This window comes from Polyodon spathula, chromosome 1, assembly GCF_017654505.1.
Source record: "Polyodon spathula isolate WHYD16114869_AA chromosome 1, ASM1765450v1, whole genome shotgun sequence".
Classification (NCBI taxonomy): Eukaryota; Metazoa; Chordata; class Actinopteri; order Acipenseriformes; family Polyodontidae; genus Polyodon; species Polyodon spathula.
In genome coordinates, this window is record NC_054534.1 from 20250741 (window position 1) to 20276644 (window position 25904).

The 25904-nt window shown below is 35.8% G+C and overlaps 1 protein-coding gene across 3 annotated transcripts; it reads left to right on the plus strand.

Annotated features, from left to right (window-relative positions):
- Window positions 1–29: 29 nt before the first annotated feature.
- LOC121315376 (tumor necrosis factor alpha-induced protein 8) lies at window positions 30–25904 on the plus strand. Of its 3 annotated transcripts, none has more exons than XM_041249418.1 (2): window positions 30–185; window positions 24463–25904. In XM_041249418.1, coding segments are annotated over exons 1-2 (567 nt in total). In that variant the 5' UTR covers window positions 30–184; the 3' UTR covers window positions 25029–25904. The 3 variants fall into 3 exon arrangements, with proteins under 3 accessions (XP_041105352.1, XP_041105341.1, XP_041105361.1); XM_041249407.1 differs by lacking the exon at window positions 30–185 and adding an exon at window positions 16775–17202; XM_041249427.1 differs by lacking the exon at window positions 30–185 and adding an exon at window positions 20812–20935.

A 25904-nucleotide genomic window follows, 5' to 3' on the forward strand; every position in this document is an offset into this window, starting at 1 on the left:
TTTCTGGAAAGGGGAGGCATTTCCGCTGTCAAACTTCAGAATCGCCCATTTGCTCTCGTTAAGTTACACAGACATTCATATTTGGAACATCGGGTTCCAGAGCTGGGACGTTATACTTTTTTTCAAGCGGTGTAATTCGTGCTGTTCTTAATTGGATTAAACGAACTTTGCTGAACTCAAGCAGAGTAAGTACTTACCAAATGCAATTTCTTGGGTTTTTCTGTTTTTGTTTTTTAAATCATTATTATTACTGTCTTTTTTTTTTTTTTTTTTTTTTTTAGAAATTCAAAAGGAGTATGTTTTCGGTGTTGGAAACCCGTGTCTCATATTGTATTTTTAGCGTGATAACAAGTAACACGAACACACATATAGCTTTGTATGGTAGTGTCAGTGTACGTCTGAATGCACTGGGTCAGCAATACTGTAATCAAAGTAGATGTGTATATCTGGCAGATACTTCTCAAACGTTCTGATTATGTTGATAAAATAAAAGTTCTCAATTGCAATGCAAAGTGTATCGTGAAAGGTTATTTGAGTAAAGACTGTCGTATGCTTTATAAATGTATGTTTTAAGATTACTTTAAATTAAAATGACGCGGGCTGCTGTAATTAAAGATTGTTGTTTGTTGCGCCCTGGCTTGCAATGAGATTGTTTACCAGCATAATCGACAATGTAAATGACCTGTTGGGGCATGTGGTTTATGGAGACAGATGTGCTGTTCGAAAAGTTGATTGAAAAGAACAATAACCACACACTATGTGAGGCTAAATCTGTTCGGGCATGTAACAAGACTGACCTTTCAATATCATGCATAGCAGTGTGTAAGTAGAATATTTTTGGATTGACAAATGCTAACTTTATGAATAATAATAATAAAAAGAACTGTAGTCTCAATTTCTATCTCACTCATGTCAGTTTAGCTTATGGGTAGTTGGATACATAACTTGCATGACTAAAACCCCGGTGTTGGGCTATACAGACATGTTGCATGGGAAAGGGTTAAAAAAAAAAAAAAAAAAAAAAACGTGTATGGACAGCTGTGCAGTGCATCTAGGTGTGTTTACCATTAGGGATGGTTTTTTTGTTGTTGTTTTGTTTTCGTAACCATTGTGACGAATAAAACAATAGTTGTTTTTTCACTCTCGTAACGTATGCGTTTTTGCATGCATAAGGCTATGGGACTACGACTTGTTTTTAAAGGGTTTGCATATTTAATTTGTGTTGTAACTGCAGGATCCTCTACTGGTGATGCTCTCTACTATGGGTACAGTTGTAGTCAACATGTGATTCAGTAAGTGCTGCTAAAGCAAAATGTTTCACAATCGTCCACTACACCCTTTTCTCACAGGTGAGATATAAATGTATTTTTGTCCTTGTTTGAAATGCTATGCAGTATTTCAAAGCATTCAGGTCAGCGTGGAAATGGTATGAAGGATGTTTTAATTAACTATGTTTTCTAAGGAGTACAGATGTCAAAAGTAACAGGGGTATGCAAACGTGTTAAATGGGTGGTTTGTGGACTAATAACTACTCTAGTTTATGTAGAAAGGCATTTACATGCTGAGACTATAAAGGTACTTAACACTCACAGAATGTTTCCCTTCTAGACACATGATTGTGTTCTTTATATATGAGTCTTCAACACATAGGCTTGAAGTTGCATCAGTTGTTACTACCTTGCCCAACAGAGACTAAAATGAATGGCATTTTAGGAATGGAAAGGAACTTGCTTTATTTGGTCCTCAGAGAGAAATGCATATGTATGTATATATGCAATTTATTTATTTAGTTGTGTTCTTTATTATGAAAGTACAGTTAACATAAACATCAGAAAGAGACAGACCCCTTACGGAATACTACAAATAAATATTTCTGAACACTTGATTGGCCTAGTTGCAGTCTTAATGTTTTTTTGTTTTTTTTTAAGAAATCAAAAATAGCCATTGTAAAGTTTAATTTGTAACAGTTTATGGTTTCAGCCTTGAGATATATTTTGAAATACAAGATTCTATAAGATTCCTTATAAAAATAAAAAAAATAAATAAAAAAAAAAAAAAAATCTAGCCATACTGAAATGGCCCTAGTTGCTAAGCAAAGTCACCAGCAGCTAAATTAAAGGTAAACATAATATAGAAGTTGAATAAACAGAGCATCACAAGACTACTAGTCATTTCATTAAGTGCTCTGTTACATTACATGGTGTACATAATTAAAACAGCTTTCATTAAGAATATTGCTAGACTATAAGCCTCAGATAACACTTCTAAACACTAGACAAAACTGCTCAACAATTAAAGCCTAGCTTCTGTTCAGCAACTTCTCAGTCGACTTGTGCAGTTGGTACCTATCCAACAGCACTGGTTATACTTATAGTATCATATTTGGCTTGATTCATGGATTTGCAGCGATCGTGAATGAAGGGACTTGTAGCTGACACTGGCAACTGTTCCAACTATGGAATATGGGCATCTAATCACATGTTCCATTGTCAAAACAAATGGTAAAATCAGCTGGGTGAATTTAAACAGATTGGAACCAACAGGGCCCAATTTAAATGTATTAGCCACTGCCATGTCAAAACTGAATAAAGTAGGGCTGCCAGTTAATCACAGTTAACTTCTGCGATTAACGCGTACATTTTTTGTTTTTTTTGTTTTTTTTTCTTGTCCCTCTTGGCATACCATAATTACAATCTTTCTGATGGTTCGCTGGATATAACAAGAGTTACTTGTATCCACTGTCAAAGTGAGTTCCAGTATCACAGGCGTGGATCTAGTCTGCTGTACCACCTGCGTGCTAAACATGCTTTCACTTCTCAAAATACAGTCCAGTAGTTTTTTCTGTTACAGACAAAAATACAACAACAGTGCTGTTGGAGAGATACCGACTGCAGACCCATTCAAATTGTAGCTTTGTTCTATTTCAACTACATTTATTTTTAAATGATATTTTTACAATTATGGAGGATGTAACCATTACTAAGTGAATGTTTTGTTTTCTTTAGGCAATTTCAAGTTATCAATAAAATTTAAAATTATTATTATTATTATTATTATTATTATTATTATTATTATTATTATTATTATTTAAACAGCAATGAAAAACATCAGTTTAAGAGTAAAGGAAATTGATCATTGTAAATGCAGTAAGGGGTGTAATAAACTGACTCCATTGTGATTTAGCAGTTGGTTCAAACAATTTAACAACAAACTGGATTGTAAATAAATATAAAACTATAAAGAGAATCCAGAAAATAGGAAAACAGGATTTTTATGCTAGGTTGTGTTTTTTGAATAATAATAATAATAATAATAATAATATAATAATAATAATAATAATAATAATAAAATAGCACCAGTATTGAAACAAACTTAAATGAGATGGAGTGCAGTAAGTGTATCAATTAAATATGCGACTAAAACCAAGATTAAATGAGGTTATTTTTTTTTAAATCTCAAGATTAATCATGATTGTTGTTTTAATCAGCCCTAGTATAAAGTGATGTGTCAAGTCACCTGAAAGCTGAAAGTTCAGAGTCAGGCATGAAGTTAAACCCCCAGTAATGTGACATGGGTTGTTTTACATTTGTGGTGTTCACATGCAAATATATTTAATGATAAATAAACCTAAACCATGCCATAATTGTCACAGACAGTATACTATAAATAGAGTGCTTGTAAAAATCTATGTGATATCCTAATAATGATTTATTTGGTACGTTTTATAGTTGCTAGCACATTTCAGAGGCGTTAATCTACCCCAACAGAGGAATGCACAGGATGGAGGAGTAGGCCTTTGAGCCTTCCACTTCCAAATTTAGTAGTTGTGAAGTATCTACAATATTTCACTTTCACTCTCTTTTATGCAAGCTAGATCTCTAGCTCTAGACACAGCTTTGTACTGTCAAAAAAGGGTTTGGTCCAAAATCACTGCGTCAGAAAATACATTTGGTGTAAATTCAGACCCCAGTCGGCAACACAACTGAGAAACAAACTAAATGGGTACATCTTGTGATGCAGAATCTCTCGTACAAGGACTGTTTGTATTGAGCCACTGCGACCACTCAGGCCTGTATTCCATCAGTATACCCCTTACAGTGTGCATTTCAACTCCTTCAAATAAAATAAAGCCTTAAAAAACACCCCTTGCAAGACAGATGTAATATAAATTGTGTTTTGCTATTTGAACAAATACTATTGCTTTGCTTTTTAATTGAAAATCCTGCTGTGAGAAGAGGTCAAAACTCTTATTTTCTGTACAGCCCTACATTGTACTTCTGCAAAAACATTTCCACCGTGCAGCTGTGCAGTGTGCATGGGAAAAAAAAAATCTGTGCCACTAGCAACATTACCATAAAAAAAAAAAAAAAAAAAAAAAAAACTCTGACTAATTTTCATTGAACCACCTGGTACTTAGTAAAAAAAATGTCAGATAGAACCAGGATCCAAAGCCCAATTGAAAATCAAGACTGCAAGTTTCTAAGGGGCAACTTGGGTTGGGGCAGCTAACAGAGTTTTTGAATATGGTATACAGTTTATTTTAGATAGTCCAGAAATGAATTGTACAATGAATATTGTTTTCATGCTTGAGTACTATTTTACATACATGCCTTTTATCAAGATATAGTATTGCATAAAAGATATACATTGTGCAGTATAATACCAGGTGCTTATGACTAAAGATAAGAGTCATGGTAAAGGTGTCTTTTCTGAAGTAAGAATTTACTGCAGGCCTCCCACATCCTGGACAGCTTCCTTCCTCAGTTGTATTAAACAGAGACACTCATATTTAACGCCTACAACTTGCCACGGTTACAGCTTTCAGATTCATTTAAATATGTGGAACAACTACAATAATCAAACAGATTTGTTTGCTTTTATGAACACTGCAGTTGTATTATTATTGTAATCTCCCGCAGAAAACAGTATATCAGATTTTGAAGGTGAGTGACAAGCAGGTATAAAACAAACTGGTCTTAAATCCTAACAAAGCGTTGAATAAAAAGTCAATGCAAACAGCACGAAAACCATTGTTCTCTTGGAGGAGGGTCAGTGCAGCGGTGAGATGGATATCAGCTGTGTTTGCTGTTCCACTGCAAACATCCCAGCCCCTCCGCTTCCCATTGTGCCATGCCTAGGTACTCAATAACAAAAGAAAGCAAAAGGTGGTAGGAGCAGATGCAGCACCATTCTCTGTTAAATATTTCAAGTGTGTGTCAGGGATTTTTTGTGTTTGTTTATCGTGTCACTTCAGCAGCCATTCAGCAACATAAGAGTCTACTTTTTTGTATTTATATCGTAATGCATGAAAGCATCAGCCTCCCTGAAAGGATTAACAGGACTCCTTCAGACCTGCTTCGGTGTCAGATTAGTGCCTTCTTGTCAGCCCACGGTGGCCATACATGAAGTGAGTTATGTGGTCCCTCTCCAGGTGTCTGGGTGGATCTTAGAGAGACAAAAGAAGGCTGTCCATTGAAATTAATATGTTAAGCTAAGGTCAGTCACTGACAAAGGTAATAAATTAAATTGATTACAATTTCAAATGAATGGTAAAGGAGTACTACAGGCGTAGTAAAAATCGTAGTTAAAATCGATTTAGCGCTAGCATTATTATCACTGGTCCACAGTGAAGTGAGTACCAGTAATAATGTTGAAAAAGGAGGAAAGAAATAATTTTAAAATGTCTGATAGCACTCCTTTAAGAGAAATGTTCTTTAAATGGTTAATCTTGTGCCCAAGTAATCAAATATTGAAGTAATGGTGTCTCATTAAATCATTTATTTGTAACACCTACTTAGCAGATTTACATTTCCTTGCATTAAAATATGTTATAATAGTAGTTAATATTTGATGTTAATGCAATATTTACAGCATAAATCCCTTTGTGTGCTGCTGCCATTTGAATGCCCAGAGCAAGGTAGTTTAAACAAGTACTGTAGGTATTTCCTCTATGCAATGTATTAAAAGTTTTAAAATATCACCAAACCATACATGCATTCTTATTAACGCTGGTGTTGTGCAGTGATGTTTTAGATAGATAATCAGCAAAAATATCACAATTATAAACACAGTTATACATCAACTCTACATTAAGTATTTAAATGTATGTCAGGTTTCACAAATTGACAAATATTTTAATAGTCAGTTTTGCTGTTGCCTAACCAATAATCAGTAACAAAAAACACCTTAGGGTGATGTGTCAATTATGGATTTGTTTAAGTCATATCCGTTTTTACGTGCATACAGAGGGTAAATGGTGGATCAGGTCTCTTGTTCAGTATCCTTTCATTATGTTAGTGTCACATATACAGATTAAAAGTGAAATTTGCGGTTTAAAAAAATAAAAATAAACAATGATTGCATTCTACAGCAGAGGCTACAACACTGGTACAGTAAAGTAAAATACTGAGAGCAGTATATGGCTAGATGTTAAGAATCTACTGCTATGTCCTTCGCAGTCGGAGAGACCAACATGCATTATTGGACTGCATAATATTTCTGAATGACTTATTTAATAGCAACATGCACTGTCTGGAATGTATTGATAGTGGAGCTGGTGCAGCATGCACTGTCTGGAATGTATTGATAGTGGAGCTGGTGCAGCATGCACTGTCTGGAATGTATTGATAGTGGAGCTGGTGCAGCATGCACTGTCTGGAATGTATTGATAGTGGAGCTGGTGCAGCATGCACTGTCTGGAATGTATTGATAGTGGGGCTGGTGCAGCATGCACTGTCTGGAATGTATTGATAGTGGAGCTGGTGCAGCATGCACTGTCTGGAATGTATTGATAGTGGAGCTGGTGCAGCATGCACTGTCTGGAATGTATCGATAGTGGAGCTGGTGCAGCATGCACTGGAATGTATTGATAGTGGAGCTGGTGCAGCATGCACTGGAATGTATTGATAGTGGAGCTGGTGCAGCATGCACTGTCTGTATTGATAGTGGAAGCATGCACTGGAATGTATTGATAGTGGAGCTGGTGCAGCATGCACTGGAATGTATTGATAGTGGATGCAGCATGATTGATAGTGGAGCTGGTGCAGCATGCACTGTCTGGAATGTATTGATAGTGGAGCTGGTGCAGCATGCACTGTCTGGAATGTATTGATAGTGGAGCTGGTGCAGCATGCACTGTCTGGAATGTATTGATAGTGGAGCTGGTGCAGCATGCACTGTCTGGAATGTATTGATAGTGGGGCTGGTGCAGCATGCACTGTCTGGAATGTATTGATAGTGGAGCTGGTGCAGCATGCACTGTCTGGAATGTATTGATAGTGGAGCTGGTGCAGCATGCACTGTCTGGAATGTATTGATAGTGGAGCTGGTGCAGCATGCACTGGAATGTATTGATAGTGGAGCTGGTGCAGCATGCACTGTCTGGAATGTGACAGCTGCTGTAGCACGCTTATGTGAACAAGAACAGCACTATAGAAATCTCACTTGGGCTTATAGTTAGCAAATATCATGTTTAGAAAAAGGAACGCTGAACTGTTCGTTTTGCCTGTACAGCCAATAATGGTTAAATCCAAAAGGTTAATTGAATTAACATACTGTTGGTATTCTTATGTACCCCACTATGTGAAATTCTAATTTCTTGTCCACTTTTTTGGTACAGGTAGCATAATGGTTTGATTTTTTTTTATATATATATATATATATATGTAGACACACACAGACAACAGAAAAATACAAATAATAAATAATAACATTTATGGATTCTCTAACTGTAAAGTTGTTAAAGCAGTTGTATCAGTCATTAATATAGCGGTGATCATTTGTTAAACAAAAACTCTGGAAGTTGATTTTAACCTACATCTGTTTTTTTTTTTATTATTCACTAGGTGATTTAGGTTTTGTGTACGAGAAAATGTTATCAGTCAGGTAGCAGCCATACCCCATTGATTAAGTAAAACAAAACAATATCATTAGCATTGATATATAATGCATAATCAGCATTCTCTCTGAGCTTTTTAGATACTGAGAAACTTGCTGTTTTGACTGAGAAAAGGTAACTTATCAGTGAGAAACCTTCTGTAACGCATTAACACTTTTAATATATATTTTTGTTGCATTATACAATTTTGAAAGCATATTCCAACACAAATATTTCAACAATTTTACAGTTTACTTTAAACAAGACATTTATTGTGGTTCTGCCTCTCATTTTGAATCATCCTCTGATCCTATGCAGCCTGTCGGTTGTTGTCATGGATAGACTGATAGTGGCCTGATAAAATTGCTTTATACTGAACTTGTATGCTTAACCATATACTGCAGTAATTCAAACGATCACATGTCAATCCCTCCATTATGCAGTGACCGGTGTGTCCATTGTGATTGAAACTGATTTGCAACAGGATATCTTTGATATCTTACATTAGCCAAAGGGGATGTCATTTACAACACAAATTAATGCTAAGAAAAGCCCATTTCCAGTGCACAAAAGTGTGTGCACTTAGTGCAAATGCATCCATTTTTATTTTTATTTTTATCATTGATCCCTTTCAGCCTGTGTTTATGGCTCCCCCCCCCCCCCTTTGGAATTAACTAGGACTGCAACTGAAATGGCATTTTCATGGAAAATGTAATAAATATTCAGACTTGCTTCACATCAACTCCACATTAAAGTGAAGCTGACACAGTAAAAAGTAATGTTATAAAAAATCTCAAATGCTTCTTTGAATTAACTAGCATAATGTAAATTAAACACATTGGAATAACTGTGACATAAGCTTTGTTTACATGTAAAAAATAAGTCTCACCTTTTTACTACGCTACATAATATCCATCACTTTAATTCTAAAACAATTATAATATGAAATGTTAATGTACTTACTTATTTATTTTCACCAATAAAGTGTGTTTCGTCCTGCTGCTGCTACTGCAAAAAAAGAATCCTCCTAATTCACTTATTCAATACAATACCACATGGAGACCAGCATGTATTAAAAACAGATGCTCAGCTTAAAAAGGGAGTTTCTGTTTAATGGTTTAAGATATTGAGACCCTTGTAATGCTCCTACTAGCTTCAATAGTTGCTTGTTCCAGGAAAGAAGGGGCAACATAGCCAAATTGATGTTTCTCATTTTCAGTATTTTATTATTATTATTTATTATTATTATTATTATTATTATTATTATTATTATTATTATTATTAATAATTTTTATTTTTTGCATTGCATCTAACCAGGGCTATACAGTACTGTAGTGCTGCCACCAGTTCTTCTGTTGATACAGCAATGTTGAGTCTCCCCCCCAAATGTTTTATTTACACAGACGAAGCATATAAATAGTTTGATAGGCTTACTAGCTTTGGGGGTTCTGTATAATTAGTTTATATTGATTCCAGATGTATCTTCAGTGATGTGTACTCAGATTACCTCCCTCTCACCTTTTAAACTGTTGGCTGTTTTATTGGCGTTGTTTCATGTTTAAGATACTTAAAGGTAGAATGAATAGGGAGTACAAACTGAAATAATTCTCACACCTGCGTAATATCATGTTCTTTGGTTTCCACTTCTTCCATTGCTTTGACTCAGTATTCATTACACGTTTGTGTGAGCTTACCTGTAATGAAAAAAAAAAAGACTCCTTGCATCTCGTTAGCAGCTGAAATGAACTCGGCTAGTCCATCGGAATGTCGTTGTCAGCAGGAGGCTCACACAGGTGTAGAGGGTGAGACTAGTAATCAGATGAGTCTCACTTTACTACCTTTAGTTTTATGTTGATGAAAGAGTATTTATAGGTAACTAACTAGAAGTATCATGTTGTGCTCTGTACACAAAGCTATGAACCTTGCTAAACTCAAACTTTAAAAAATAGTTTCAAGAATGTGATGAAAACAGAACTGGAAACCAAATAGCATGAGTGATACCTCTTGTGAAAAAAATGATCTAATGTTGTACACCTTATTTCTGAAGTGGCCAAACCTTCGTCCAGACATTGAAGTAGTTAATTATATAATTAGGGCTTTTCTGATATTCTGTTTTAACCGATAAAACCCGATAAGACACCCTCGATACAAAAAGCTTTTAATCGGTGGATAGACAGGAAACACTATAACAACTAGAAATTAATCTGTTCACATTGACCTTACCCTTTCAAATAAAAAAATAAATAAAACCTACTACAAAAATAATAATAAATACATTTCCCTGTGCTGCTGGGCAATGTCTGGCCTTCCTGACTTGTATCTATCATTGATTAGTTCTGAATACTGTATACCTGCCCCAACTACTGAGTGACAGCACATTCCTACATTTCTATTGGAGACTCTGCTTGCAAGATTTAAAACGAGATTACAATCAGGATGGAGGCTTGTTAGCGGGATTTAAAGCTGTATAACGATATGGAGGTTTTAAAACAGAATTGTGACGAAATGTACAGAAATGCCTACACACAAAAACCCAAGAAGAATTTGCCCGTGACCATCAGGATTTTATTGTGGAAGACGGCGAAGGAAAGAGGGTACAACTTAAGTGTGCAAGTACTGTCGAGTTGCTGTACATATTTTGACACAAAATAAAAGGCTCAAGCATTTTGGAAAGTAACCGAAAACACAAATGGCATACAGTGTATCAAAAACAAAAGCCCCCCCCCCCCCCCAAAAAAAAAAACAATTTGCATAAAACTCGAAAATAGCTAAAAAATAAGCACTTAGAAATACAATTAATAAAACCCGAAAAACAGAAGCCCTATATATAATTGCACCTGTTAAACCTGGAGTGGAATGGCCTTTTCTACCTTTATTTGAAGGCCTGGCACCGTTGTGTCTACAGTAAGTGGTAAGGACTAGCACTGGATGTGTTTTAGGTTCCCAGGATCCTGTAATTTGTCATGTATTTAGCAAAACTGAACTGAGGTTTTAGGAACATTTTTTTGTCAGAAGAGTGGTGCAAAGATCTTCGCTTATACCTTGCCATTTATTTTGAATATTTCAGTGAACTTACAACGTGTTACAGTTTCATAGAAAATCTAGTAATTGTAAGTGGAACCTTCAGACACCTGTTGAAGGAATTTAGTTATTGTCTGTGAAATTCAGTAGTCCTAATTTGAGTCACTTTGCTTGAAAATGTCACATGCAACTACCATGCACTTACCAGAAAATATTTGCATTAGCTGATTTGATGTGGTCATACCCTGGCACCACAGAGACCTACTGTGAAACAGTAAAAGAGAACTGCCTCTTGTAGCTGTTAAGGGATGAAATGACAATGTGAAACAAACTCCCCAAATCACTGAGCATAGCAAAGCCCCTGTGCAGTCATGAGTGTTTTAAAAGGTTAGCTTTAATTGTTGATTGGAACATATACAATGAGTTGGACTCCTGTATATATCATGGGACAGAGTGCCATTGGTCTGGGGCAGTGGTTCCCAGCCTTTTTCAGTGAGGAACCATCTTGGTATTTAGATTTTTTCCCACGGACCACTTGCCATGTATTATTTCACAACAGCATTTTTAAACTAATTTGTATGTGTATATGTATAAATACATGTAGACAATAAATTAATAAAGTCCAGTTTTTTTTTGTTTTGTTTTCTTTTCATTTTTTGAATGCTTTGTAGATAAATGACGTCTCAAGTTTGCAGGTTTAAGAGCTTTGTTTGATAAAACCTCCGACAAATAAGGTGCTAAATATTCTGGATTGTAATTGAAACAGAGGCCTTATTTGCTTGTGGCTGAGAGTCATCAATTCCTGTTTTGGATAAATATAACCGCTTCAAGAACAGACTGTACTCATTATTTCCAGAGGAAGTTTTAAGAGAATCTCCTTTTGACATATAGTGTTGTGAGAAATTAAACATGGAAATTAAACATGAAATCGATCATTTTTGTTTCACCTTAATCTCTGTTACTATGCAGCTAACCTCTCCAAAAATGTCTAATGTGGAAATAATAGGAATAGTCCTATATGGCAACACTGTGGCACATCATTTATATTTTTGAAAATGTACAAACACTGCGGTTTTTAATTAATGTATTATTATTTTTTTTATTAGTCATTCCAACCGAGTTAGGAATATTGAATACTGTGCTACTTTTGCGGAGTGAAAAAGCTGGAAACAGATTAGTGTTTTTGTTTTGTTTTTGTTTTTTTTCACCTGAACCGTGAAAACAAGCAGTAGAATGAGAGCACAGATTAGAAAGAGGTGCATTTACGTGACTATTGTTGGTCACATAGATGCACAAGACAAGTGTGCCAGCTATTTAGTTAGTATTTGTTTCACACTAAAAAGCTGTTTCAGTTAATGGCGGCTTTGAAGACAACGTTTGGTATTGCATCAATGGGAGCTAATATAAATTGTAAACACAGCTGTATTAAAATAAAACAGATAAGGGGGGTGGTGGTACAGACTACATACATATCTTAGAATTCTATATAATGTGGTTAAAGCTGTTTGTTGTGTTGCTTAGTAATACAGGTCTTGCAGCAGTACTATGTGTGATTGTGTAGAAATGGGGTTATGCTAGAACTGCTTAACCGAACTTTGGGAGATGTTTGCGGACCACCTGGGGTTTATTTATGGACCAGAGGTTCCGAACCACTGGTCTGGGGCATAAACTGGCTTAATAAAGATATTCACCAGAAAGGAGTGTTTTTATGCTAGTGTAAAGAGGTTTAAAGTACAATCAATTAAAAAACATGCATTTAAAACAGAATTAGAGAAAGATTGTAAGTGCTGTTGATCAGCTGATTACGTTGGTTTTAAGTACAAAATAGTAAGGCTGATGCCTTTACTAAAAACAGTCCATAAACTGTGCTCATTCTGAAAACACTGACATGGTGTAAAGCCATAGAAAAAACACACACATATTATATTTATTTTATAAAATTTGTGTTCGTGTTTGAAGCGGAAATGTAGTAGTGTATCTGTCAAACCATAGAAACCATGGTTAGTTTGGTATTATTAGGCTTGCAAGCCAAAGGCTGGGAAACCTATTGTTATTGTTAAGATTTCTTTTTATTTATTTATTTATTTATTGTTTTTATTTAATTTTTTTTTCCTTCCCAAATCTTTAAACTGCTGCTGCTTTGAAGCTGTGTGACTGATCAGGTTCTGACTTGGCAGCTAACAAGCTGGATACATTGGCTGTCTGGTGCTGAAAATTTTTTACTGCTGCATTCTTGCAATTGGCGCCGTGACTCATTTTTCGATAAAACCTTTTGAAATCTTCTTCTTGGGAACCGGTGAAGTGATTGATCTGAAACTTGGCATATATCATCAGCATCCAAACCTGCATCAAGTTTGTGAAGCAGAAGTTTCTGCGATAAACTTTAGTGTCAAAATGGCTGCCATAAACTTTAACGAAACACGCCCTTAACAGCAAACTGTTGCTATTTGAAAACCATTTAACCAACAAACTCCAAACATGGTAGTTATTGTCCCAGTAACAATGGAATACAAATATGTCAAAATGGTTATGTTTTATAAAACAAGATGGCTGCCAGCTGTACGTTTACATTTGAAATTTAAACCTGCGTCAGTTGACAAACAATTTACTTGACTAACTCCAAACTTCACAAGCATCATCCTTGACACTGTAGCAATACAACTGGCTTTTAAGAAACTGGTGTTATACTGAAATGGCCATGTGACGTATTTCTTCTTGAAACCTCCCGAAATGTTCTTCATTGGCACAGTTGAAGTGATTGATCTGACACTTGGCAGATATTATCACCAACCAAACCTGCTTGCAAAGCAGAAGCTGCTGTGATACAATTCAATAGTAAAGTGGCTGCCGCAAATTTCACCGAAACGCGCCTTGAAAACCGTCTGACCAACAGACTCCAAACTTGGTAGTCATCGTTCCGGTGATAACGGAATACAAATATGTTAAAATGGTTATGTTTCATGAAACAATATGGCTGCCACTCCTACATTTTCTTCTTATATTTAAAACTGCTTCAGTTTAAAAATGGTTCACTTGAGACACTTCACTTGGAAACCATGGTTCCTGTGTCGGTAAAATTAACATTTTCAAAAATGGCATTTGTGTGTTAAACAAGATGGCCGCCTGATGCATTTTTGGGAAAAAAAACTTTCAAAACCACCTTCTGTGGAACTGTTGAAGTTGCTGATTTTAAACTTGGCGCATTGAGAACTAAACACGCTTAGACAGGTACTGATACTGGGGCTTGGGAGCCATAAAACTGCCTGGCAGGTCTAGTATTATTATTATTATTATTATTATTATTATTATTATTATTATTATTATTATTATTACTGCTAGACATATTCTGGTGATTTGTCTCCAAGTGTTTACGCATTTTTTCTTCAAAGTGTAGATGTGTGAATCACCTTAGTGTGACTGATGTGTTATAGTGTTAGTCCTGTTTGATGTCCAGTAGCACTGTACTGACTGTGGGAAGTCAAAACTGTCATTGAAGCCAGTATGTAGCAACATGGTGTAGATTGTGAACTATTAAAGAGAGAGCTATTCTGACAGGCTTTGATTCTGATTTGTAGGTGATTCGTTTTAGTCCCAACTTTCATGAAGAATTAAGACTCAGTAATGCTGAGGATGGAGTTGCATTATGACTCAATGCCTTCCTGACTGCCCATGATGGCTCAGGCCAAGGCACTTACATGTTGCATGACTGACATGTTTGTGTAGACTTCAAAAAGAGTGCAGTATGTTCCACTAAATCACTTTATTGCTGCTAAGAAAGTGTTTGGAACCATTGTTATTATTTAGCTGAAACAGTTGCGATGCAGGTTGATTCAGAGATCAATTGTTTTTGGTCTGTGGCAAAGTGCCCGCCCCTGTGTGTATTATATGTTGTGTGTTAATGTTGGTGTATAGTCATTGGTACACGGGGATATAAACGGGTCTGTGTAACACGAGTGTTTAAAATGTATATTTGTATTTAGGCACGAGGATTGCACAGCACTTCACGTGCAAGTAAAAAGTAATAATATATGAGCACGGGGAATTGCACTTTATTAATTCACGTGTACTGCGACTCCAATTGAATGATTGATTAGCAGTCGAGTCTCAGTACAGCTGCATAAAAGCAGCATGTTTTCACATACTCGGGGTTGTGTGTTTGGTGAGTGGAGAACGGGATTGGAGACGGAGGTAATAAGAATAATAAGAAGAATAATACACGTTAAATAGAAGCTCACCGTGTTTTGTTTAGTGATAGTCCGTTTTGTTTGTCTCTTTTGTTTTGGTTAATGTGCTGTGTCCTGTGTTTTTTGTTTGTTACAACTGTTTATTTTCTGTCTGTTCTGTTCACTCATTAAATGCTGAGCAAAGCCATTCGCTCAGCTCCACCAAACTCCACCTCTTTGTTTATTTCCTGTTTCTGGGCTGACGTCACCCACTCCGGCTGTCTTTGTGATATGGTCCTATGGAGGTTTAAATTAGCTTGTATTCTTGATAAAACCTTGAAAATGGAACGACCACCAAAGTGACTGTGTAATCACTTAGTGTTTTGAGATTTGAGTAATATGGGGAAAAGCAGCCTGAACAGTAACTGGTCATCCCATCTGTGATCAGAATGGTGAAAAATACATTTTCTGGTCTGGTAAAGTACAGTGCAAACGAAATGTTTAAAAATAAGAATATCTGACTATATCTGATAAATAAATAAATAATAATAAAACATGCTACGTTATCAAAAAGCAACAATATAATGCTGTTTATGACACAACAGTGGTGTAGGCTGCAGAATCTGCAGGGTGGTGCAATATGTAATCACTTGGCAAGGATGAATAGTACCGTACAGTTTGTGCTGTCTAACTCAAAGACACTTGGAAGGTACAGTAACTATAATTGACCTTAGATCTGCCTTTCTGAACAGCAGATACTCTACATTTTTTAAATACTAATGTACTGCACCACAAGTATGTTTTGGAATTAGTAAATGTCAATTTGACAAATGCTTGCAAGCTGAAGGCTGATGGCAATAGTAAAGAACATTTGGTTTTCTGCTACTTCCCCTTCAGGAAGGGCTATATTTAGCAGGGTCAATATGCTCGTATCTTTTCGATATTACAAAACAATCCTCACCAATTGTTAATTCATGACTAAGAGCTAACAGGTAGCCCATATAAGTAAAATTGTAATGAGAGTGAACACTGTTACAATGAAACAGAAACGTCACATTCCATCTTAGTGATTTAATGTAGTGCTCATGATTGGTGCCAGAGCCACTGCTTTTTAGACTGAAATCCTTTGTCTATCAACAGAGCAGGTATGGCGGCATACCCACACAGTCCAGCCAATGTACTCTATGGGGACAAGGCAGAAATTATAGCAACATTATTTATCCAGATAAACTGTACTGAAATGTTACCGTGGTGATCTTTGTGACCAGCTACATTTTCTGTAACGTGGAAAATCCAGTGAACACACAAGCTTCCAACAACCACCATATTTAGTGTGTTATATTTAAATCATTATATATTTAAATAAATGTACCTCAAAGGCTTCAGCATTTTCAAGTTTTCATAGTGTTTTGTACATTTTCTTTTTATTAAAGTAATTTTATGGTTTACACATCTGAATATGTTTTGATCAACTTTTAAAAAGAAGGTAATCCACTGTAGACAAAACAATTATATGCAGACCTCCTTGTTTGTTTTTCTTGATAATGATGTCTGCTGTTTTGTTTTTTTTAATGCATTTTAGACACTTCTTCACTACGTCTCTTCTTTTTAAAAGTCTGCTGTTGGCAAATGCCACACATTTCCAGATAGCTGGCATTGCTGAGAGGTGCAATTTAACGGAAGTATTTAATGTATTTCCCTTGCAGTCAGAAGTCTTTTGTGCTGAGCGTAATTAAACTGCGAGGAAGGCACTCCCTGCTGAGCCTCCTTACCCTTCTACTTAATACATTGCTTTCATAGTGATGACTCCAGAAAAAAAGCACTGACAAATTAACACCACCCTATCCAGGAACTGGAGTAGCAGAATGATAAAGAACTAGAATCTGTTGCCGTTTTGTCAACACGTGAAAACAGCAGACTGTCTCGGGCGCTTGGCTGGAAGTTGAATTGAGGGGAAGTGGAATCAGTTTTCCTGAGCTAATTTCTCATTTGCTGACATCACAGAATTATCCAGCTCAGGCTCTTTTTGTTTTCTTTCTTTTTTTGAGAAGTTCTTTTGCTTTAAGTGCACATAACCTGTAATCCAGTCTCCAGGGAGTTACACTGAAACCATGGGCTCAGAAGCTGATGAATCAAAAGAAGGTATGTTTTCAATATTGTAAACTTGTTGGAAGCAGGAATAAGGGTCTGTAGGTAAATCTGTTTTGTGCTAAGAATGTTCTTTATAGTTGCTTCTGTGTTTCAAAAGAAAAGGTTTATGCAGCTGTTAAGTCAGACCAACTATATTGTTTCTGTTGGTAAGCTGTATTTATTTTCAGAAAACACTTCCACATCATATTTTGCTCTAGCCCAGCACTGAATTGAACCCTATTGTAATAAATCTGTTTTAAAGAAAAGTGTACAGTACTTGATAGCCTAGGATTATGTGTTAATGCTAAACTTATTATTATTATTATTATTATTATTATTATTATGTATTTTATATATCAAGGGAAAGAGCAAGGAAAGGTAAAAGCCCAAGGGATTTATGTGTAGTTTCGAGCTTTTTAACATATGTTTTTAGGTGCTGACATTTATCTTAAGGTACAGCTATGGCCAAAAGTTTTGCATTACCTTATTGAATTATCTGATCTTGCTTCAAAATTGAATTACATACCGCTTTCTAGTTTTCTATATACTTATGAAAAAACTAACAAATTGAAAAATGTGACATAGTAGTACATGAAATACTGTACTACTATTATGACTTGCAGCGATATTATTTAGCAGTTTATTTGAATACATGATGGTAAATAAAATATATAAATGATGTTCAGCTTGTTTGAATTATGGAATGTGTCCAACAAAAACACAATTGTTCACTGCTAGTGACTGTTTTAATATTCTGGAAATATTTGGATGTACAAAGGGAGCTTCTGTTTGTGTATAAGAGAGAGTGAGGGGACATTTTGGGGAAATGGTGCTTTATTCTGAGGAAGTAGCGATACATTGCTGAAAGATTCAGATCATTATAGTTGCAGAGTTCTTATCATTAAATTGTTGCATTTCCGTTAATGTGATTTTTTTTTTTTTTTTTTTTGCAGAAGTAAGGAGGTAGTTATGGATAGTAAAATTAAAGTGTAATGTGTTGAAAATAAATAACACTGATCTAAGAAAAGAGTATTCTTTTATATTTTATATGTGCTAAAAGGAGTGTGCGTGTATATGTGTATATATGTATATGTATGTATCTCAAACCTGAAGGATCTTACAAGGTACTGCATATAACAAAACTTGTGGGCATATTTTCAAAACCTTTTTGTATTCCGGTTAATAATCGACTGAAAATAAAGGAAATAAAAAAATAGGACCAAACAGCTTAATAATCCAAATCAAGCTCTCTTCTAAGAACAGTGAAGTTTATCATTTATGCATAGTTAACATGAAATATAGTACTGTATGTCAGATCTGTTTCCCATGTTACATTTATTGAGAACTAGGTCTAATTGTTGCAATGCATTTGTTTCAGGCTGGCCTACAGTAGTAAAAGCACTACAGTTGGTCTGGAGCTAGCTGGTCTTCCTGGTCTTGTCTAGGGAGCCACAGAGAGGGCTGTTATTGGCCTTTGCGCTCCTGTGGGCTAGGGAGGAAAATCACCTGGGGTTGGTTTATCTCAGTGCCACAGATCAAGCAGGTTAGCGATCAGCCAGGCTTTAAAAAAAAAAAAAAAAAAAAAGTCGTGGCAGAGTTTGTTACTGTATATGTGAGAGCAGAGGCTCATGGCATGGGTACATGTGTGGGTGTGGGTGTGGGTTCGTGTTTGGTGGCTGGCAGCCATCTTGACTCCATCTTGACAGCCCATTGCATTGTTTGATTGTTTAACTGTTTAAGTGATAAATTGTGTGATTGGTATTTTGTTAGACTGTTTTATTAGTTGATTGGAAGAGTGTGGAATGTGGCCAGGTGGTGGGTGATTGAATGGTTCATTGTCGATCAACCCGTGGCCTCATGGTATAAAAGGAAGAAGAGTGCTTGTTTGTGAGAGTGCGTAGCAGAGCAATGAAGAGTGAAGAGCAGGGGTGTCCTGGAGGGCCGCAGTGTCTTCTGGCTCTCATTCCACCTGAGCTCTGAATTACTTCAGTGGTCACTTCTCTTCAGGCCTCAAAATGTTTCATAGGTAGTACCGTGAATCAAATGCATTTTTAAAACCAACTGTAAAAGACCTTGAAAAATATTAAATGTCACTTGAACAAATAATTAGATCAATTGTTGGAATGAAAACTGGAAGACCCTGCGGCCCTCGAGGACTGGACTTTGATACCCCTGGTGAAGAAGTGGAGAAAGAGAGGGAGATGAATGAAGAAGAGCGCTTAAACCACAGTTTTCTAGTCTGGGTAACATTTCAAGGGCGCAGCCCAACCTTAATCCGAGGGGGCTTACCACAGCATATAAAAACATACTTCTGTTCTTGCACATGTGAATTTCCTGAAATGATAATGCAGGCAGACAAGGTTAACTGCTGAATTGAATTTACAATCTGACCTCTGAAGAATATCTGTTTTTGTCTACACTATAGTTAGACTGCAAGCTGAGAGCTCTTCTAAAATTCGGTTGCAGTCAAGAAACTTGACAATAATTGAAAATGAACATCATTGCAAGAAAAAAAAAAAAAGTGGTTCCTGTAACACAGTAATGACTAGTTGGTGTAAAGAAATGAACATTGTTGGGGAGGGGGGGGGGGACATGAAAAAGTAACTACCCCTCCAATATACTGCACGTTGTTTGTTTTTGAGTAACAGATTCAAGTTCTGCTTAAAAATATTCATGTAAATGTGTCAGAGGTGTCATGATTATGCTTTAGCTAAAATACATATTTTGATTTCTGTTGGTGGATGAAGTGGTGTTGGATGTTTTGTTTCAGTAGCCATACACCATTTGACCACACTGCTAAGCCAAGAAGAGACTGAATCAGCCCCACTCCAGTTAGTATTGTTTGTGCAGCATACACTACCCCCTGGGCCCTTGTTTTGTGGAGCTGTCTGTTCTATATAGAGGAAAAAACATATTGTTCTTAATTATATGACAAGAGGCCTTTTGAGATAGTTTGAAATCCTGCTATCCTGCCATAACAGGCCACAGTACAGTTTTGATAACACATTATGTATGTGACAAAGGCTCAGTGCTGTGTGACAGCCAACTATGTAAAAAAAAAAAAAAGAAAAAGCCATCAGATTTATAAAAGGTCTAGATCTGTTTGACTCCTATAAATAATGGGTTTGTTCATATGTGAAAATGAATGTTTTTGTTTGTTTTTACACTGATATCTGGAACCATGGAAAAAAATGAACAATGAAAATAGAATATAACTGAGCACTTGACAGAGAGAAATAAATAATCACTGGGTTTGAATTTCATATAAAAATGAAAAAATACTTGCTAGTCCAACCATTTGACAGAAACATTTCAGCATGTCTCCATTCTTTTAAACTGTGCTTATTTAAATAAGGCATCCTAAAGAAAATGGGTTTGTACAGCATAATGTAAAATTTGATAACATACAAATTATAGTTTTTAGGCCATTTTATATGATTTTGGAATATTTGTATTGTGACGGATTAATAATTATCCATTTTCTTAAGTATGAAAAACAAACTTTTCAGGCATATTTGTGCAGTCACATGTGTTGTGCTTTAATAATGAGGAACTTGAGTTCTGTTATTTCCTGTGCGTGCGTGCGTGCGTGCGTGTGTGTGTATATGCTTGATCGGCAAGTCAGTTAGAACATTAACACACACATGTGAGTTTAAATTACGTGTAGATCAAATGACATTGGATCAGTACTGTAAATTACTCTTGCTAATCCAAACCAGTTGGTACCAGACCTTGTTCAGATTCAGTGATTTATTCTGATCATAAACCAAAACACACTAAAATCTCTCATCTAGTCTTTGTTTACACAAAAGGTTTTCTGGCTGGTTTCACAGACCCTGATTTTGGATTTAGTCGACCAAGATTAGTGCTAATCAGGGTCTGTGAAACCAGCATTACAGTTGAATCTATTACACATAGATCTAAAGGCATATGCTAAATTAAAGGTCCTTTTTCAAGTTTCATTACAAAGGATAACTGAATCTCTAGTAGGGAGTACAAAATGGGTAATAATTACGTATATGTACAGTGTTTTATAGACATCTTCCCTTAGTGTATATCCCTGTCACCTGGGATATGCGTGCTTTGCCAAAGATAACAGTACTTACGAATGACTGTATATTTGTCAAGTGAATATGTGTGATGCATGATACTGTTTCAAGTGTGTTTTATATTCCATGCCACAATTTCTATATTGACATTTTATTTTTTTTATTGACATTGTTTTCATAACAAATATCAGCTCAGAAACTCATGCCTGCTAAAACTGCCTGTCATGCTTCTTTACTCAGCCTGGCAGCCGCTGAAGTGGGTAGAGTTCTTTCAATCCCAATATCATTTTAGCTAGTAACATGTTTAGACCTCCATTATTTTGTCCTGGCCTTAGATAAAGGTCTCTTGTCATGATTTTTAAAAAAGCTTTTAGCACCTCTACCAACATTGTGCAGAAGGTAGTTATTCCCCTTGTAGACTCAATGCAACCCTAATGTGGTTTAATATAAATATCTTCAATGTAAAAAAGGTTGTGCTCTAATTGCAGCAATTTTTAAATGTATGAATCTTACAGGACATGATTAGCACATCCCAGGTGCCTTGGAATTGTCTGTGCAATAGAAATGTTGGCAAAGTATATTGGGTGGGTCTTCAGTTACATTTTCAGATGACAAGGTTCATATTCATGTAGTTTTCCAAATAAGTCTGTGTTTTTCTTAGAAAATTTCTTAATTATCAGACGTCACCATACGTGGAAAACAGCTGAAGTATCGCGAAAGGTCAGACACTTCTTGTAGACAAATGAAGGCGGGGGTACTAAAAATCAAGTTGGATTTGCACATAAAAATATTGAAATTCTATTTAAATATTTAGATAACACCCTGTCTGTGTTCTGCATTCCTCTGTTAAGATGGTGTATTCACTGTTCTATTTCATAATACATTTTAAGTGTCCAGAATACTGTGAGTTCGAGGAAAGATACACTTGCTAATGTGCACATTTTTATTGTTTTAGATCCTCCAGGTAAAGTATTTTATATTTTTATTTTTTATATCTATATTACAGAAGCCCTTTTATCTTCCAACTTGATTATTCTTTTACTCACGTCATTTGTTTTCCAATTCTTGTCTTGTTTCTTTTTGAAAATGTTTTTTGTTTTGATAGTTTAAGCTCAGTACGGCAGCCACAAGTATCCCACAATTATTGTTGCACCCTCAACATGTGACAAGAGGTGAGAAGGTAACTATTCGTCTCACCTTCAACACCTGTGCAAACGTCCTTACTGGCAATCGCCTTTGTGATGAGTTGCTTGAGTTCATTGCTGCTGTTAAAGAAATGCATTGAGTTTGGTGTTTTTTCTGTTTTATTTATTTAAATATTAACTTCACGTTTAATTTAGAACTCTCCCCAAAAAACATATGCAGATGTCGTATAGTATGCTTTTTTATTATATATAGCCTGTTGTTATAATGCACATGGCTCTATGGATAAGGCCTTTACACTTTAATGCAATTAATATGTTGATTTTACAATGCAGCAAGAAAGGAACCAGACAAACCAAACTCATTTCAATACATACACAGTAAATTAATCTTCCTTAAAATGAGTAAACTAATCTGCTCAGAGAAGCATCTCATTTTAAAGCAGCTTCCAGATACCCTGTCGTTTTGTTTTGCAGCTTCGCTCAGTTTACTGCTTTTCCTGCTTTGCAATGGTTCGGGACATCAACTAGCATGTTACTTTCTTTCAATACTTTTGTATTTGGCTGTTTTAGTCAGTTTAGCATCATTATTTTCATTTGTATTTGTATTTGGTCTACACAGTAATTTAACAGACACGACAGTTAACAATTTTAAATTTTTTTTTTTTTTAACTCAAACATACAGCTTCAGCCAAGTGAGTTTGTGTCTGGTAATACTACAGTAACATGAGCACCTTTCATCAACAAACCTGAACGCTCAGACTAAGTACGAAGCCACTTCTATTCCTACTGAAGGCAGTCAGAATCAATCGGTTAAGTCTTGTCCTAACTTTTAATGTATGTTACCATATTAAAATTAAGGGATGTTAATATGATCTGTATACATGCAGCAAAATGTGCTACCGCTTTTTTTAATTGAACAGAAAAATTGTTTTTGGTTTTATCTTTTGTTGGTATTGTTCCGTTTGGAATATTATGATGTCGGTTTGGGAAATGCGTGATCGTTGCATCCTTAGAGCATTGAGTTATGTTGCAAAGCAGAGACTCTGGGTGATTAGTAGGTGTCAGTTATTGCAGTAAGCCCACTGATGGGCTAAACACATGTGTTTTCAGAGAATAAATACAGTACATGTTACTTTTATGATTGCTTGTAAACAGTTATATGAACTTGTGACAAAGTGCCCGCCCCTGTGTATATTATCTGTCATATGTTGCGTGTGGTGTGTTAAATGTTGGTGTATAGTCATTGGTACACGGGATATAAACGGGTCTGTAACACGAGTGTTTAAAATGTATATTTGTATTTAGGCACGGGATTGTACATCACTTCACGTAAATTTAAAGTAGTTTAAATGTGAGCACGAGGTTGCACATAATTAATTCACATGCTGGGGTTCAAGTGAATAATTGATTAGTAATTGAATCCCAGCACAACAGTATATATAGAGGCACGTTTTCACATACTCGCGGTTGGGTGTTCGGTGATTGGAGAACAGGATAGGAGACTGAGGTAGAAATTAGCAGATGCTAGGAAGATTCCTTGCGATGTCAGGCTGGGTATTGATATTGGAATACTTATGGTGGTTGCAATGTAGCCCCCGAAAGACATTAGTCTTTACATCACAAAACCTCCACTTAATTTGCAGTTGCTGCTTGAGAGGACTGAATGAGAGAGCGTCAAGAGTAAGGTGTGTTCTGCCGTCATTGTGCCTGACTTGCCTGCCATTGTCCCACATCGGCTTTATTAAGCATTAATTAATTCATTTACAAAAATACATTGTTTCTCAACCCAGTGAACCTTTAATATAGATTTTCAACAAATGTAAATGTTGCTCAAAGTGGAAGTTGGCAGAAAGTTCTGGTGGCTGACTCAGTTTAAACAGACATATTAGCTATGAATTCAGAAAAAAATGTTTTTTTGTAAACTCAGCAGGAGGTTGTGTGATTATTCTGAAATTAAGTTTAGATAGTTTTTTTTTTTCTTTGTCAGACCTTGTTCTTATTATAGTTGTTTGCTTTGTAAGAAAAGACAACACTGGGACATTATATGAACAATGTTTTTATTTGTTTATTTATTTCAGTGGCCACAGATGTCTTTAGTTCCAAGAGCCTGGCAGTTCAGGCTCAGAAGAAGATACTGGGGAAAATGGCCTCCAAGTCAATCGCTACAATACTGATAGACGACACCAGCAGTGAGGTCCTGGATGAGTTGTACAGAATAACCAGAGAGTTCACGCAAAACAAAAAGGCGGCAGAGAAGATCACCAAAAACCTCATCAAGATAATCATCAAACTGGCCGTTCTCTTCAGGAACAACCAGTTCAACCAAGAAGAGCTAGCACTCATGGAGAAGTTTAAGAAAAAAGTCCATGGGTTGGCCATGACTGTCGTCAGTTTCCACCAAGTTGATTTTACTTTTGACCGGAATGTTTTGTCCAAACTTTTGAATGAATGCAGGGAGTTACTCCACCAGGTTATCAATCGCCATCTAACAGTAAAATCCCATGGACGAGTCAATATTGTCTTTGATCATTTTTCAGATTGCGAGTTTCTTGCTGTTTTGTACAACCCCTTTGGACCTTACAAACACCATTTGCTGAAACTATGTGATGGTGTCAACAAAATGCTAGACGAGGGGCACATATGAGCACTTGCTATATTTTCTACGGATTTACTTTTCTTGCATAAATAACACTGCAGACGTATGAGAGAATAAGGAACATTTTCAGGAAATAAAGTGTATGTATGTATTCTGTGCACGTTACAATTGATCACTTGCTGTATGTATTCTGTGCACGTTACAATTGATCACTTGCTGTATTTTATCTGTGCACATTACAATTGATCACTTGCTGTATTTTTCTTTGTGATCAGGTTATATATGCTAATGTATGTATTGTTGTGCAGAAGCCTGAATGCCTCTTTGCTGTGCTATGCTGAAAAGATATATATATATATATATATATATATATATATATATATATATATATATTATATATATATAATATATATATATATATATATTTTTACTGCATTGCTTTTAATAGTGGTTTAGACTGGGGGTCTTGGCTAACTAGCACTGAGGAAAACTGGTCAAACTTGACTCCATCCATAAAAAAAAACATAAAGTACCAAAAATTAAGTAACACGTCTCAGTATTACTGTACAGTTTATTTTGCCCTGTCTTACAGATGGTTAGATTTTGTGTCCTGCTAAATCTAAAACAGTACATTGTTGTGTAATATTCATTATGATTCCAAAAATGTATTTTGTTGTTACAAACTTAAATATTTATAAAGAGTTTTACTAATACATTCCTTTTGTAAGTACTCTGGATTTGAAACTCGGTGACCTCCAAGCAAATATACTGTGTGATGCAGTAAAACAAGTATAAAAATTATATACTGTAATATGAAATATTATGTTGCAAATAGGAGAGTGTTTAACTAAGTGTTTGTTTTTCAGATGTTATCTAACAAAAAAAAAAAAAAATTAAACACAGCTGGTCAATGCTGTAAAGCTA